At 33.5% G+C, this 14,248-nt stretch overlaps 1 protein-coding gene across 3 annotated transcripts in view; it reads left to right on the plus strand.

Annotated features, from left to right (window-relative positions):
- Nup133 (nuclear pore complex protein Nup133) overlaps positions 1-14,248 on the plus strand; it is a 269,882-nt gene that overhangs the window by 242,013 nt on the left and 13,621 nt on the right. For all 3 annotated transcript variants that reach the window (XM_090402314.1, XM_090402316.1, XM_090402315.1), the window contains one exon: positions 9,718-9,803. In XM_090402314.1, the coding sequence (XP_090258440.1) occupies positions 9,718-9,803 (86 nt within the window). The remainder of the gene's footprint in view (positions 1-9,717; positions 9,804-14,248) is intronic.

Consider the following 14,248-nt stretch of genomic DNA (forward strand, 5'->3'; position numbering starts at 1 on the left):
AGGAGAAAAGATTGATGCTGTGTGTCTATTCAACCTTACTTCCACTTGTTTTTGCATCTGGTAGATGGCTTGCCTTACACATATCTGGATTAGCCTCTCCAACAAGCACTTTATTGAACTCCAAAAGATTTTTGGAGTTCAAGAAATTAGAGATCCCTCTCTACAAAGCACTAGACTTTGTAGAGAAGGATCAGAAGAATCTTGTTCAGACTTAATATAATATAATCTCATTGATGTTCTTCCAATTTTTTAGTTATGACAGTGAAATAACTGTCATATTACAAAACTGGAGTGAAGGCTTTAAAATATGAGGGCTAGGTTTTGCAAAAATTATAAGTATACCATATTCATTTCTCCATTTCTTTTCCCATGAGACCTCTAAACCAGAAAATCTCTTGTTTTAGTATCACATCTATTGACTTTTATACATTCACTTGAAAATGTTTGTATATCCACTCCATTTTTAAAAGAGAAATACTAAAGTTCTCTACAATATGACTGTTGTGGTGTTTTGTAGCAATTCATTTATAATATGCTGCTTACCTATATAGGTCATCATTAAGTGTAGGGGTTTTACTCTTCGTTAAATGATCATCTATATGAGTTGTCACTTCATGAACATCTTATCTTATGACCTGCCTCTGAACAGCAGTGTATTCAGATCAGGTTATGTGGTTTGGTGCTGTGGAAAGTTAAAAATAATAATAAAAATAAAAACTTAGTTAGTTAGTTGCTTTTTTTATAATTTAACTTGTTTGTCATAAATGTCTAATTCCAAAGACATCATAAATTGGTTGTTTTAACAACTGTTTTATGGCATGCATCTGTTTTTTTACAACCACTTAGCTAGAGTGGACATGCACTATTGCAAAACACCAATTTAACAGAATGGTGCACTATTACAAACTGCAGGAAAAATCCCAGCCTAAATCCATAGAATCAATACTATTTTAGGCTTGCTATTATGAACCTTCACAGTAGTAATCAGTTATATTTTTCTAGCAAATGACATAACAATCTGTAGACAAATGAAATGATAAGAAATCATACATTAAACAGAACAGGAAATAATAACATAACATGAAAAAAGTACAAATGTAAAGCACAATGGAAACACATATATGAAAGAACTAGAAGAGTTTGAAATTATGAAAATGCAGAATTAATGCTTAAATTTTGAAATGTTATGTTCGTTTAAAGTAATGGCACTTACCTTAATTCTTCATAATGAACTAAATATTTAAGACTATACCGTAACAATCAAAAATTTAGCCAAAAAAAAATCAAAAGTTCTCAATTGGAATAGTCCTCTCGCTAATGGATAAAGAATCCTTCAAACACAAGCTTTACACCTGCACATACTTTAGAACTACAAATTAAAGAAATATTATGGTCACATTTCTTTAATTTACAGTTCTAAAAGAACAGCATCAATTTATGTCACTGTCCATCGTTGAGTCTTTGTCCAGTTAGGAAGATGACTTTTTTTTTTTCACATTAGCTGTGCCAGTCACTTTTCTCCTGTCTATAAGCTGACTAGTATTCATCACTTGTAATTGGATATGACAAATTATTAAATTGACTAACATTTTCAGGTTATTTTTCATTTTAATGGTACATACTGCACATCTTTACATTAATTTAACATTTTGAAATTTAAACATTAATTCTGCATTTTCATTTTTATAATTTCATCCTCTTCCATTTCTTTCTTATCTCTCCCATTACTGTTTGTATTTGTACTTATTCATGTCGTCATTTTGTTGTTTCAGAATACTTGTGCTATAAGGTTTCACAAATTAACACAAGGAAAAGGGGTGAATATAATATATTTTAAAGCCATATATTGCAACCTGAAAATTACAGCTTATCATCAGTGGCATTAGGCAGTTAAATACAAAGTTGAATATAAATAATAGATTCTTTAAAACAGTAAGAGCTGTTGATGTTATACACAGAACAATGCAAAGGAATAACTGGGAAAATGTAGTATTATTTATTTAAAAAAATTAATGATATGTGATTACAATAACACTTTCCCATATCTTCAATAGTGAGAGGCAGTTATGCTAGCAACAGTGAAGTAAGACATTGTTGACATTTTAGACAGTATTGTGTCTGAAATGTACGATGTTGTGCAAAGCCATATTTACTATTAATAATATAAGATTGGTGTTCTTGCATTGTTTTCTATTTGTCCGAAGTAAGAAGGCAACATCTGCATAGCACTTGGTAGATACCAGGAAGAGCAAGAGGGGATTGCTTATCTTTGAAAAATGGGAACTATGGCAATAGTTTGTTGAAAGGAATGAATATAGCCACCAGATTATACTTTTTAAAGATTCTAGAAATTGGTTCTGAGAAGCCAGAATTATGGGATAGTAACTCTTCATACTGTCTCATTGTTATTTCTGCTCAGATTATAGGTATCAAAATTATGTTGTATGGTCTGCTCTGAAAAGCCATTGGGATTCATTAACTGTTTGATCTTCAGAAGTTCTTATTGTAGTTGTGGTTTAGAGCACATCTTAAATCACTGTATAAGCATCTCCTCTGTCCAATACACTAGTCACCCTATCCTATTATGAAATATAACCAAGTTACTAAAGCAAGACTCATCCCTCCTTTAACAAACCCATCAGTGTCTTGAAAGATTTGTGTTCTATTTCTCACCAGCCTCTCTAATACCTTCACCGCTAAACTTGACGCTGGCCTATAGTTTCACATCACTGGCTTGGATTCTTCTTGAACAACCAAGTCAAAGGCACTTCCAGCTCTTTCACACATTTCTGTACTATATATGGTGATATCCCATGCAGTCCATGGCCTTATTAACATCAAAGCTACTTAATATTCAAAATATTTTTCATTCTTGAGCTATCAGTCTTCTGTCCTTCATATTAGTCTTCAACACTAACCCTATCTCCCCCACACACAAAATACACTAAAAAATATTCATTTAACATTTCCATTACATCTTCAGCAGATGTGATCCGTGTTCCATCCCCAGCAGCTAAAGTCAGTCTTCTATATTCATCCTTCCTTCTACTTGTGATATAACTAAAATTCTCTGGAATTTTGCTTTACTGCTTCAGCCAATTTCTCCTTCCTCACTACACTTGTCACCTTCCTAGCCTGAATCAAACCAGGTACCCTGCCACCTGCTGAGGTGTACTTTGTTTATTATATCTCCTCTACAACATCCTCTTTCTCAGATGCTTTTGCATAATTCCATGATTCATCCATTTCACGACTACTTTATTTATCCTCCTAACCTTAGGAATACAATATAACATTGCCATAAGTAACCCTTCAAACCAAGCCCCAGGCACTGCCAATCTCCCCCCCCCCCTTTCAATTGAGCAAGCTATTGTACATCACTAGTCTGTTTCCTTACTTTATCATAGTCCTCTGCTCTAATTCCACACATTTCTCTCCCCCATTGGTGGCATTGTGGTGACATCTTTTATTATTACTGTATGAGACAATATTAAATCGGTCTCATTGTCCCCAAGTATACTCAAGGAATTCAATCTCCTTACTCAAACATGTTAATTTCCTGCTTTTGTTCAATGCTTCTATAGTTAGTTGCCCATTATTACCATCCTCCTGTCACTCATCACTCTTATCTGTCTATAAATGTTTCAGAATCATATTCCTCTACATTTACTGGCCTGTAGCAAATATCTGAAATTTTGTGCTTGTCTCACTTCGCAGAATTATTACTACTCCTTTCTTGGAGGGGAACACAACTCTACTGAAATCATCAGCAATACTCACCTCCTCTTATCTTTTCTGTCTCTTTCAAAAAATTCTATAAAAATATTCTATTCCTTTGAGTACATAATCTTCCATTAACCATGACACTAATGGTTTGCAGACTAATTAGCTGTATCAAAGCCACAAACTCGGCATCTCCACATTGAGAGGACACAACTCTTCTGAAATCATCAGTAATATCTCATCAGAAATTATCTTTCCTGTCTTTTTGAAAAATGCTATAATGATCATATTCTATTCCCATGAGTATCCTCCATTAACCATGTCCCACTAACACCAATGATTTGTGGACTGACTAACTGTATGAAGACTGCACCCTTATTCCTAATACTCCTTACAATGGGGTATAAGCACAGAAGCTTTCCCTGGTTCCTCCCTTCCCACAATTCCTCACATCACACAAGTCTGCTGACTCTGTTGCTCTCATTGAGGCTATCCCTACATCCTTATCTTGTCTTCCTTTGTCATTTATCTCACACTGATCCTGGTGTTGGATCCTACTTGTTCTTAATCTATACCTTGGATCCGACATGATTACAATTACGATGTTCTTAACTAATTGATAAGTTGTGAGTTGATTTCTAATTCAAATATAGAGAAAATTTATATTTATAGACTGTGCCACTCTATATCTGGATTAGTTCAAGAATTGAAGATAAATCAACCCTCAACTATTACTCCTTAAAATATATACTGGCCGAGTATATTTGACTTACTTAATTTACCCGCTTTGGTTCGAATATTTTATGAATGGTGCAGTAAAAGAGATTCAGGCAAAATACAACTTTAGATTAACAAAACAAACATTTAATTTTAAAATCACAAATTTTACACTTAACTTCAAATCACTAATTAAGTTATTAGAAACACTTCAACCTTCCTGGCAATACAGTCATGCAAACTCAGACAATGGTAATTCTGCTATCTCTACTTTACAGTCTTCTCACAGTTCCTTAAGTTCCAAAATATAATAAAATCGCAGTAACATCGCTTTACAAGCAAACACTTTTAAATTTTCACTTCAGTTAATCTTCGCGATAGTTACTGTTAACATAAGGAAATTTTAGGATGAAACTCGCACACTTCTCTGTACAGAAATATTAAGGTTGGAATAATCTTACCGTTAATCCTTTATCTTCATCTACTTATACACAAACACTTTTTATAACCGTAAACACTTTTAACAATAAGCAGCACTCATTAAAATAAATCTTCTAAGCATTAACTGAATTAATTCACGGGCACAATACATATAATCAGACGTTCTTGTATGAAGCACTACTGATCACTACTGAACACAATAATTCTTAACTTGGGGTTTTATATGCACAGTTGTTCATTCCTCCGGCATTCAGTTAATTCTTTAGGCAATATATTTCTAAGCACAGCTAACAGTAAACCTCAATTTTTACAGCCTCTACTATACTTTAGTAACTTCGTGCTTTGCTTCAAGGTTCTGTATGTCCTTGAAAGGTCAGCCCTGAAATTGAATCTCAATACAAATATCGCTAGTCTATTTAATAGACACTCAGCTGTCTTCTGTAGTTATAATTGTTATTCTACAACTTATTAGCTAACCGCCTCTCGACTAGTAGACTTTATTTAGCTGCTTGAGTGACTTGCCGACTCGCTATTATCGCACTGTGATTCCCGAATGCCCGATTCCAACCTAATGCCAATCTCTCTCTAATAAATCTCTAATCTCCTAATTAAATAATAATTCCAGCGTTCGTCACTTATATATCTGTTTTTTCCCCTAAATTGCTCACGTCATTTCTTTCTAAAACTCTTTTCAATAAACCTCACGTGGTGTTCCAAAACGTGCTCGCTCACTTACATACGTTTCCATGACAACAAAACAAAATATAATAAAATTGAGCTATTACATAACGTTAAACTTTACAAACAAGAATAAATAGAGAATATTTATACTTCAATAATGTGCAGTTAAATTATCAAATACAAGTTCTTATAATATTAACATAATAATAATTAAAATAGCTTAATAATATTTAATACAGTCTTATCACTATTAATACATATATCTTTGATTAAATAATTAGATATTAGACAAAATTAAAGTACTTATATGAATATTAAATTGTAAAATAAGTTGTTTACATTAAATATTATTTACAAGTCTAGTCTTTGTGATGGAAGATCATGTTGGATTCTGAAGCAAATAATAATTACTCTAATCTCTACATAATCAGAATCCAACAAAGGCTTACTCTTCCTTTGAAAAATTTTTCACACCAGACTCACAAGTGGAGAAATTTGACTCCTTATCTCCCTTCCAAGATCTTAGACAGCACTTAGTTTGAACATGATTAAATTTCTCATTACAATCTATGTATTTACCTTTCTGCACTTCTTCACTTAAGTTCTTGTTGTTTCTATCATAGGGAGAATTTTGATTGCTACACTTATAATGTGATATTGTCCTTTCAGGGTAGAAGTTCTGTTCTCTGTTACTAACTTTTATCCTCAGTTGTCTATCATTTTGGTAATTTGTTTCTTTTGTCCTAGTTCTGTTGTATAGACTAGTCACCCTGGCACAATTTACCTCAACTGTTATTTGTTCCTTACTGATAACTTCAGGTTCAGGTTTGGCTATTAGTTGTTGAGAATGTTCATCAGTATTGCATTTTGATTTTGGTAGATAACGCATAACAGACTGTGTATTACTATCCTCCATAGTTGGTTCAGTTACAGACAGCGCCACTTTATTTGGGGCAAATCCTTTCTCTCTGCCTCCTTGTTCTATTATGCATATAATTGCCATTTGTTCTGACACTTATTTTCCTGCCCATTAGGCATACTTCCCTTTTAAAAAAATCACAGGAGAACTGATATCTTTCTAAGAAATTTGTTCCCAGTATGATGTGGGAGCTTATGTGAACGGTTGAGGGGATGATAAGTAAGTCCTGCCAGACACTTAACTTAAATTCTGGTAGGTAGATTCTTGCTCGAATCTTTTCATATGCTACGAAGTTTGGATCTGAAAGAGTAGTAATTTTTACAGGTTGTCTAAATTTGGCAATATTATTCCTTAACTTATGTCTTATACCTTGGAGATAGTCCTTTCTAATAGTTGAAGCATTACATCCTGTATCAAACAAAATATTACATTTAGAACCTAGGATTTCTCCTCTAACTCTCATCATTCTTTCATTAGGTGCTTGGTGTTTCTGAATTCCTTTATTTCTTCTGTGGGGTTTGTATCCAAACTTTGAGTCCCATCTGCTATTAGAGTAGTTTCCTTTGTTATAGAAACAATTCCTGGCATAATGTCCAACTTTGTTGCAATTATAACATTTGGGAGGATCTCTATGTTTTGTCTCTGTCTTAGGTTGAGGGACAATAGACATCTGTTGTTTAACATTATCTAGTCCTTGAATTACCTTATCTAGACTAGTTAAAATGGGTTGATTTTGTTTTTCCACTTCATGTTTAATTAATTCATTAATTTTATCAGTTGTGGGGTTTTGGTTTTCTTGAGACTTCAAAGTAATAGCTGATAATTGTCTCACAACCTCATTAAGACTCCATTATTGGCTGATTTAACCTATTTACTTCCTGGTGAATTAAGGTTTGCACTTCTGTCATCAGCCTTTTGTCAAATAGTTCTTTACTTTCAGTTATGCAATTTATACTACTTGGATTTTCTCCAATATTCTTTCCTTTTCCTTTTTCATCCTTACTTTTCTTTTCAACTTCAGATTGGTTCAAGGAACAACCAGTCTTATTTACAACATTTACAAGACCTACACTGGATGAGGGATAAAGGTCTCCTAACATTTGTTCTTTTTCCTTGACACTTTTGAGACACTCTTCTAAGGTTGAAATTTTCTTCTTATAAGCTGTTTCTCTTAATTCTTGCCTAACACCTTGTCTAAATTGTTGGAATACAGCCCAATCTAAGTGTGGTTTATCCTCATTAGTCACATTTAAACTGTTGGCTAGTGTCAATAAACGATTGTGAAAATCAGTAACAGTCTCTTTATCTTTTTGTAAGACTCTCTGTAACTTCCATAAATTGATATGTACTCTCAAGGGATGCTTAGAATACTATGATGATAATACTGCATAATTAAGTTTACATTATTTGCTAGCCACCTTCCATCAACTTTCTTCAAATTGGTATCTTATTTGTCAGATATTCTTTGTTGTCAGAACTTACATTTCAATCTTTTAAGTCAGTACTAACTGCACCAAATTATCTGTTTTGCTAAGCTTTTCTCCTGCATTCAGTTTAATTGACATTAACATCTTAATGTCAAAATTCAGGCACAAACTTTGTTTGCTTACACTTGGATAAAGGATTAAACTAAACATATAATTTATTAACATCTTAAATTATGTCTATTCCCACATTGTCAAATGCCTTTCTCACATTTTAATTTGTAAGATGATTCTTTCCCTTGTTGTTATCTCTTCACTCATTCTTTATCAGAACTCATCTCTGTGGTGTCTAATTTTTGATCAGCTGTTTTATTTCATACCAAAATCTCATTTACAGGATAAATTTGGCTTGAAAACTGTCTTATATTATTGCCAGTGGAGTGTTTTGACTAATTTCTCCCTCTCTCTCTCTCTCTCATTCCACATAAATTTATTCAACTGGTTCCACCATTTATGTGAATCCTATTTCAATATTTAATTTGCCACCTTTGCTAAAAATTGTGCCTAAATAGCCAAAATGTTTTACTTGGTCTGTAAACTCTCAATTGAGAATGGAGATTCTACAGACTGATGACCATAGAGAGTTCATGTGTAATCCTCGTCTTACACATAATTTTATCTCTTCCTGTATCTCCAGTTCCACCTGATGACTTACAGCTTAAACATAGACTTTACATTGCCAGTATAATGTCCTAATTGTAGCCTTTTGAAGAACTTTTCTCTTGGTGCTTTTTCTAGAGCTTTAAAACTTATATTATGTTTTTGTGATTTTTCAATTGTTTGACTTAAAGTAAAAATCTTCACAACCCCTATTTGACTTGAACCAAGCCTTTTCTTCCCTTAATTTCTCTTCTGCAATTCTTCTTAGCTTCTCAAGTATAATTTTGTATAAATTTTACCTGGAACATTCAATGCTGAAGTAAAAATCCTCTAATTTTAACATTGTTTTTATTTCTTTTTTAATATTTTTTAAATAAAGTTTTTAAATTTTCATATATTGTTACCTTTCTTTCTTTCCATCAGCAGGGGACAACATTCGCCCTTGGTCCCATTTAGGAATGTACAGCATTTCTTGTTCACATACTTTGAACGCATGAACAAGAATTATGGAATTATGCCAGTATAAAAAATTGAGAACTTGCACATTATGATATCCTAGCTCTGTAGAATATGTTCTGACCTCAAAACATATGACCATATTTACATTTGTCCTGCCAGGTTTGAACATTTTTTAAGGTCCTTTGTGTATCAATCATACCTATACAATAATGATGTCTATCTCAGAAGTGGAAAGGTGTCACCTGAAATATGGATTTTTTTTTTTTTTTTTACTTATTTTTGTATTTTTATTTATTTTTTACATAGTCCAGAAACCCTGCTCTAGAAACCAAACATGGAACTTTTTCACTCCACTTCAGGCCTCCAGTAAGTGGGGAAAGTGGTTTCACACCAAGTGTTGAAGTTTATCCTCCACCTAAAGACAATTACAATCTTGACTATGGCAAGATTCAAGCCTGCAGCCTGTTGGTTGGAGAGCAGATATGCTTCCGACCACTTTTTTGGCCAACCATCAATTGCAGTTTGGGATGATCAATTTTTTGGTTTCTTTTGAAAATTAATAATAATATAATTAAAATGTTATATCTTGATTTATCCATATTAAAAACTGTTGAAGATGTGGGCTTGTTATTACATACTTAGTTTCCTAGAATTTATAGAAACATAATTATATATTAAACTCTTTCCTCATAGTTGGGAAGACATGGATACAGACAATCCCCTGGAATCCATCAAAAATACAATTTTTTTTCGTGTTGTTGAATTGGCTTTTGATCAAGGTAAGCTTTACTTAAAAATATTTCATGTTAATTTAAAAATTGAATTTCCATACTTTTTTTCATTATCAAGAATTGAAGTGTTGTCAAAATTCTGGCAACTTTTTATTTATCCTTCCTGCTCTATGAATATGAATGGCAGAAGAGAGAGAGAGAGGTGGGGGGAGGAAGCAAGCTGTTCATTTACCTAAGAATTTATTGTTCAGTCCACAAGAATTATACAAATTATATTAAAATTCCATAGTTTACTTTGACTGCAATGGGTTAACTGATAATGAGATGAAATTACGTTCAGCCTAAGTTTTATCCTTTGTACAAATTCTATTCATGTATTTTGACACACTAATTATGAATGTTATTTTTTATGAATTGCCCAATTTTTTTGAAAAATATATTAAACATAGAATCATCATCATCATCACAAACCATGATGATGATGATTCTATGTTAAACAAAGACGCTGGACATCAACAGGCACAATGCCTGTTGATGTCCAGTGTCTCCTTCATTATCTTCTTTCACCTTTCTTTGTCCAGTGTACAGTGTCACACTTTCTATAACCCATTCCACACCAGTCCTTTATGTTGTCTATCCATTCTCTGTATAGTCTACCTGTTCTGTTTACACCATCCATAATGCCAAGCATAAATGTCTTTATATTCCAATCCTCTCATTGTGCAGATATGTCCAAATAATTGCAGTTTCCATTGTGTAATTTTCTGCATTACATTCTCCTTTGGTTGTATCTTCCAATAGAGCTCTTCATTTGTGATTTTCTGTACCCATTGTATTCTTAGAATCTTCCTGTAACAAGTTCTTTCAAATGCCAAAATTCTTTTTCTTGATTCCTTATTTATTACCCACGTTTCAGATCCATACAGTACACTGCTAAAGACCAGTTATCCATGTCTTTCAGATTTGTTCTTCCCTTTACAATCCTGATCTTTATTTCTTTTTTACAGTCCAAGTCATATGTCATTTTACTTTCCAAAAATATGTGAATTGTACATTTTTTATATCAGTTCCATCTGCTTGTATCTTTCATTTCATGTTCATCTTGTCAAATACCATTGTCTTTGTTTTTTCCAAGTTCATAACAAGTCCAAATCTCTTCCATTCCTCGTTTAACAGTTTCACTGTTTTTTGTAGTTATCTTCTTCAGTAATAACAATGTCATCTGCAAATCTAAAATTGTCAATTCTTATCCCATGTACTGATGTTCCTTTTGCATCTTCCTTCATGTGATGAAAATACTTGGTGATCTTGGGTCTCCTGTCTAACCTCCTGCTTGTTCTAAACCATTTTTCCAAATTCTCACCTATTCTAACTGCCATTGTATTCTTATAAACATCTTTTAATATGGCTATTAGTTTTCTGTCAATTCTATAGGATTCTAGCACTTTGTCACTTTCTGGTGGATGTTGTAAAAGGCTTTCTGAAAATCAACAAAGCGAGTATATATGTTTTTGTTTTTTCTCCTAGCTTTCTCTGCTATTAACCTCATTGTCAAAATCTGTCAAATTGTACTTCTCTTTCCAAAATCCTGCTTGCTCATTTGCAAGGTATGCTTCCATTTGTGTTCTCAATCTTTCTGTCAATATCATCATCATCACCTTACCAGGGTGACTTGTCAAAGCAATTGTTCTATAATTTTTACATTCTAGCTTATTTCCTTTCTTGTGTAATGTCACTAATATTGATTTCACCCACTCCTCTGGCATTTTCCCTTCCTTCTATACCATATTACATAGTTGGTGCATTTCTGTAACCATACTTTTGTCACCATATTTAATAATTTCACTATCGATGTTATCATTACCAGGACTCTTGTTGTGTTTTAACTATCCTATTGCTTTTTCTACCTCTTCTCTTAAAATGTTTGTGTTATACTCGTTACGTGGTGGTGATATCTGCTTCAATTCTTCAATCAGTTTCCCCAACTCCATCTAAATCTAGTTTCTATTTATAATCCACTACAGTACTTGTCCACTGCTGTACAATTTTATCTTTATTCATCAATACTTGCCTTTTTCATCTTTAATTGTGATCTGTTTTACTTGCTGCCTTCTATTAATGGTTCTAAGTTTATTTTTCACTTAGTTAGAATATAATAAATTTAGATTAATCCTTTATCCAAGTGTGAGCAAACAAAGTTTGCGCCTGAAAGTATCTTCAGGACTGGGGTAAGGTAGTGCAACACCAGGACGACTCCTTGCAAAGGTGGAGCAAGCTACTAACACTCCTATCTCAGTATCTCCCATAATGCAAAACACATCTCCTTGCGGATATGTCTAATGTTATGCATTAAGGGAAGGGCCACTACCCAGACTAGTTTCGACCTTTATTGAGGTCTCTTCAGTGGGAGCCAGGCCCAAGTGGAGATACCAGCCAGAAGCATTAGTAAAGTCATCTCTACCTATTGCTCACACTTGGATAAAGGATTAAACTAAATTTATTATATTCTAACCAAGTGAAAAATAAACTTTCAACATCTCTCTCTAAATCCAGAGTAATTTATTAAAAAGGTAGCACACCATTTGGCAACTCCTATAGGTAGAGATGACTTTACTAATTTAAGTTAAGGGATATTACATCCCATATAGTTTCTTAGCCGAATGAGAAACTCAAAGAGTTTCATGCCGAATATAGTAGAAACTATATAAAGTTCGGCGAATCCAAGCGTAAGCAAATACCTGGATACTGCAGCACTGTCGGTATACTGCGGCACTGGATACTGAAGCCTTTGGCTCTTCACATATCTAATAAGACTTTACTAATGCTTCTGGCTGGTATCTCCACTTGGGCCTGGCTCCCACTGAAGAGACCTCAATAAAGGTCGAAACTAGTCTGGGTAGTGGCCCTTCCTTTAATGCATAACATTAGACATATCCGCAAGGAGATGTGTTTTGCATTATGGGAGATACTGAGATAGGAGTGTTAGTAGCTTGCTCAAACTTGGATAAAGGATTAAACTAAATTTATTATATTAATGGTTCTAATCATTTTATACACCTCCCTAGTTTTGTGCTTTCCATAGTACTCTTCTTTGTATTGAGTTTCTAACCATTTCATCTTATCCATTCTGACTGCTTTTTTCACCTAGTTACACTTTCTTCTATATTGCTCCTCTATTTGTTCTGATATATTCCTTCTTATCCTCAACATTCTCTTCTGTACTAACTTCAGTGTTTCCTATCTAATTCACTTCTTGATCTTCTCTTCTTCTGGTACTGTTTTTTCAATTGCATCTTTTATCATCTTCATTATTCCTTTCACTCTTAGATTCGAATTTTTTTCTTTTTCCATGCTTTTTAGTTTCTCCTCTAACAATGTTCTGTACCTTCTTCCTATTTCTGCTTCACTTGTTCTCAGAAATGATGACAGGATTTATATTTTCTTTTTAATTTCAACTTGATGTTTGCAATCACTAAGCTATGACCGAATCTATATTCACTCCTTGAAAAGTTCACCACTTCTGTACTGATGTTATCCATCTTCTTTTAATCATAATCATATCATTCGTGTTCTTGGTTTTCCCATCATTTGATCATATCCATTTTCTACACTCCTTTTGCTGGAATCTTGTGTTACAGATCATCATCTCGTGGTCTACAGCAAATTCTAACATTTTTTCACCTTGTTCATTTCTTTCTTTCTCCAAAACTATATTTTCTCATGAAGCTTTCCCAACTTTCATTTTCTATTCCAATTTTGGCATTCCAGTCTCCTTCAATAATTAGTATATCTTTTTTTGATATTATTTCCATTATCTTTGTCAGATCTTTGTAAAATAAATCAATATCCTCATCTGTGGTGTCAGATGTGGGTGCATATATTGAACTATTGATATGTTAAATGATTTAGCTTGAAATCTTGCTACCATGATTATCATTGACTGGTTTGTAGTCTAACAGTGCTTCTCTAGCTCTTTTGTTAAGAAGGAAGCCAACTCCCAGTTCCTGCTTGGTGTCATGCCCTGACCATATGACTTCACATTCATTTATCTCTCCTGATGATGTCCATTGCGTCTCTGCTAGTCCTAGTATGTCACATCAATATCTCTTAATTTCCTTACTTTGCAAGGAAATGAAGAGATATAACATCAGTATCTCTTCATTTCCTCGCAAAGTAATTCTAGTTTTCCTGACATCCAAAGTGCCCATACACTCCATGTCCCTACTGATAACAGTTCTGTCAATTCAGTTTGTTTCCTTTCGGTATCCCACTTTTCGATCCAATCCAATCACTCAATGTATCGCAGACTTGTTCATTCTTGTTAAACCAAGAATGCTAAACATTAAAATTACAGTGCCCAGTTATGACTCGCATTTTGCTCATAAGAATCTTTAAAAATTCTGTTTAGCATATTTCTAAAAGTTTGCCATTGTGAAAGTTTTCCATTTCAGGCCTTTTACTTTTTTTATTGGACCCTCAATCCTGTTATCTAA

Source organism: Typopeltis vanoorti, chromosome 13 (genome assembly GCF_054136105.1).
Source record: "Typopeltis vanoorti isolate ZY-2024b chromosome 13, IOZ_Tvanoo_1.0, whole genome shotgun sequence".
NCBI lineage: Eukaryota > Metazoa > Arthropoda > Arachnida > Uropygi > Thelyphonidae > Typopeltis > Typopeltis vanoorti.